This window comes from Triturus cristatus, chromosome 9 (genome assembly GCF_964204655.1).
Source record: "Triturus cristatus chromosome 9, aTriCri1.1, whole genome shotgun sequence".
Lineage (NCBI taxonomy): Eukaryota > Metazoa > Chordata > Amphibia > Caudata > Salamandridae > Triturus > Triturus cristatus.
The window spans coordinates 1,114,584,487-1,114,587,715 of record NC_140592.1 but is presented as its reverse complement, the minus strand read 5'-3'; the positions used below and the strand labels follow the sequence as shown (position 1 = coordinate 1,114,587,715).

Below are 3,229 nucleotides of genomic sequence, written 5' to 3'. Positions count from 1 at the left end.
AGGTTTGGCACAACGACAAGATCCCAGACTCAGCCAAACGTCTGGTCCAACAATGCCTGGTATGCCTCCAACACAACCCTGGTAAAGGAACTGCTGTACCCCGGGGAGGGTTTGGGGTTCCTAATCATCCCTTTGAGGTCCTACAGATGGACTACATCCAGTTAGAAAGGTGCCAAAGCTTGAAGTACGTACTTGTCGTTGTGTGTGCTTTCAGCAAGTGGGTAGAAGCTTACCCGACCCGCGACAACACTGCTATGACTACCGCAAAGGTATTGCTAAAAGAATTCTTCCCCCGTTACGGCCTTTGTCGAATTTTATGGAGCGACAACGGCCCACACTTTGTAGCCGAAGTTATCCAACTCATCTTAAAAGGGTTGGGTGTAAAACAGAAGTTCCATGCGGTCTTCCATCCCCAATCTGCAGGCTTGGTTGAGCGACATAATGCCACACTGAAGCTCAAAATAGCCAAAATAGTTGCCACCACAGGACTGAAATGGCCAGACGCTCTCCCGCTAGCATTGCTATCAATGCGTTCCACTCCCACCAAACACCACTTAACCCCCTACGAGGTCGTCTTCGGGCGGCCCATGAACCTTTGGACCGCACCAAAACCAACATCCATTCACGACGTCCCGGACGTCCTCATGTCTGACTATTTGTACAACCTAACTAAAACGTTGTCTGTTATCCATCAGCAGGTGCTGCAAGCCATTCCTGATGCTTCCAGGGGCCCCGGGCACGATATCCAACCCGGAGTTTTCGTCCTAGTGCGTAATTTCCAGCGTGCAAGGAGTCTGGAGCCCCGGTGGACGGGCCCCCTGCAAGTCCTGATCACCACCCGAACAGCTCTTCAAATGGAGGGGAAGCGCAATTGGCTGCACGCACATCATTGCAAAAAGGTATCACCGAGCCTGACGACAACCGACAACATCGCCGGCCAAGAAGAACTCCTGGACGAAGGCCGACCATCCCTGAGCTGCTACCCGGACACAAAGACACTTGAATTAATGAAATATCCCGATCCCACTGTGCCGTCCAAAGAAGGGTATAACCTGCGACGAAAGGAGGGAACTTCGGCTAAGCAGACCACGAACTAAGTTGAAATCTCGAACCGGTAGCCTAATCACCTCAAAGGCCTCCAGAAGAGAAATTAGACAAAGTCTGTGTTTCTGCCCGCTACCGAGTCCCTTGAAGGTGATGGAAGCGCCCGACATGAAGATGATGGAAGCAACCGGACGTCCGAATATCCACTACAAAAACCCAAAGACTGACAAAATGCACAGCTCAAAGACTATCGCGCTTTTTATTACCCTACTCTTTTGCCTTCTCCTCATGATCACCTTCTGGATTGTGGAAGAGAGTGCACCCGCTCATGAGACATTGTTGACCACTGTCCAACCTACCACCATGAAAGAACACCATCTGATCTCACTTTCACCCCAACTCCGAGAAAGGCGTAAGGAGTTCTGGAATAACTCTTTTGTGCAGTTGCTCCACCAACACAATCTTGCCGCCAATGCAACCAACTGCTGGATCTGTGGATTGCTGCCACATGCCACTGGACATTCTATCCCTTTCATCCCTTCGCCCTTCTCTGTCCATGGCTCTTGCCTCGCTTGGCTAATCCTCCTGCAAGAAAGCTACAAGGACAATGCCACTTCCGACAAAACTATGTCACACTTCTACCATGGGTTCTGGCTGAACAGAACTGGAAAAACTTCTGCTCCCTTCTGTCCTCTGAGATCAAACGCTTCCTTTCATATGGACATCCCTGCCAAAGAGCGAGTCGAAATGCAGGTGTTTAACAACCCAGCCAGACCCACCTTCTCTTACCTCCGGAAACGAACGGCCGCCACCCTAACAGTGGCCCTATCCGTCATCAACATCACAGGTCTTGTGTGCATCGAAGGTCTGGGAACGCAGCTGGTGGGCCGCAGTTCCTGTCTCATCACCCGAACATTGGACTCAGTTGACCCACCCTCCTTTGTTACCGCCCCAAATATGTACTTCGTCTGTGGTACTAAGGCCTACACCTGGCTTCCGAAAGGGTGGGGAGGCACCTGCTACATCGCTTTTATCCTTCCTCCAACATATGTGGCTCCAGCAAACCATCACCGGCAGAAACGTGCAAAGGACATTGTACAAGCCGACTCCACTGGAGCACAGTTCATGGATGCAGTAAAGGGACTTGTTCCACTGTGGGGTCCAATGGCAAACAGCCGTGCCATCCGGCACCTGACCCAGGCAGTCGAAACCACAATGAACATTACAGCCGGCATCCTCACCAACAACACCGCTGAGCTTCAGGCCGTCCGCCTGGTAGCTCTTCAGAACCGCCTCGTTCTAGACGTAGTTCTGGCCGATCGTGGAGGAGCATGCCGCATCATTGGGTCCAGCTGTTGTACCTACGTACCAGATAACTCACCCTCAGTCTACAAGGCGATTGAACACCTCCACAGACTTTCCGCAGAGGTTCATCAGGAGCAAGAAGGATGGTCGCTTGGTAGTTGGATTTGGGACACTATTAAAAGTTGGGGGTGGAGGTTGTTTACGTTTATCCTAATACCAATTGTGATCCTATGTGGATGTTGCCTGGGGATTCAGTGTTTGCCACCCTTATGTTCACTTTTCATAAACTGCATCTGCCCTAAGACTCTGAACTTCGAAGCAGAGAAAATGAAAGCTCTGTACGAAGTGGAGGTGCGTGGCATTATGGGGATAGATCCGAACTAAACAAGCTGGCGAGATATGTTAAAAGGGAGGACTGTGGAAATTTAGCTCGTAACTGAACAGTATCTGCGCCATCTTGTCTCTCCCCAGCGCGACATACAGAAAAACGCACGGCAGCCATTTTAGGCATCCTGGTCTCTCTCCCTGCTCATTGCCGATCGCCAACGCGTCCCTCTGGCGCTGCGAACATCCCCCCGCGCGCCGGCCACCCCCCCCTCTCTCATACACGGGCCATAAACCCTCTCCTTCTGCGCGACCCTGCCATGGAACCACATCCCACGCCTGACTGACATCCCATACATGGTCATACATCTCTTTGATAACCCCCTTCCTCTGCGCCCGATTGTCCGAACCGATCCCAGGCCATCACCTAGCCCTGCGGATGCAGTTTATTGCCCCTACTGTAAGGGAAACACCCCACATCAAAGGGATTACAGTAGATCAAGGCCCCCCACCCCCTGAGACCCGACCAGTCGCACACACCCCCGGGAATTGGCGG

General features: G+C 52.1%; 1 protein-coding gene across 1 annotated transcript; it reads left to right on the top strand.

Moving 5' to 3' along the window:
- Positions 1-1,209: 1,209 nt before the first annotated feature.
- LOC146799466 (uncharacterized) lies at positions 1,210-2,733 on the top strand. Its single transcript, XM_085627528.1, has one exon. The coding sequence runs from the start codon at positions 1,213-1,215 to the stop codon at positions 2,731-2,733; it is 1,521 nt and encodes a 506-aa protein (XP_085483654.1). The 5' UTR covers positions 1,210-1,212.
- The last annotated feature ends 496 nt before the right edge of the window (positions 2,734-3,229 follow it).

Excerpts from the sequence above, each read along its gene's own strand:
- LOC146799466 (XM_085627528.1), top strand. The coding sequence starts at position 1,213 with ATGAAGATGATGGAAGCAACCGGACGTCCGAATATCCACTACAAAAAC.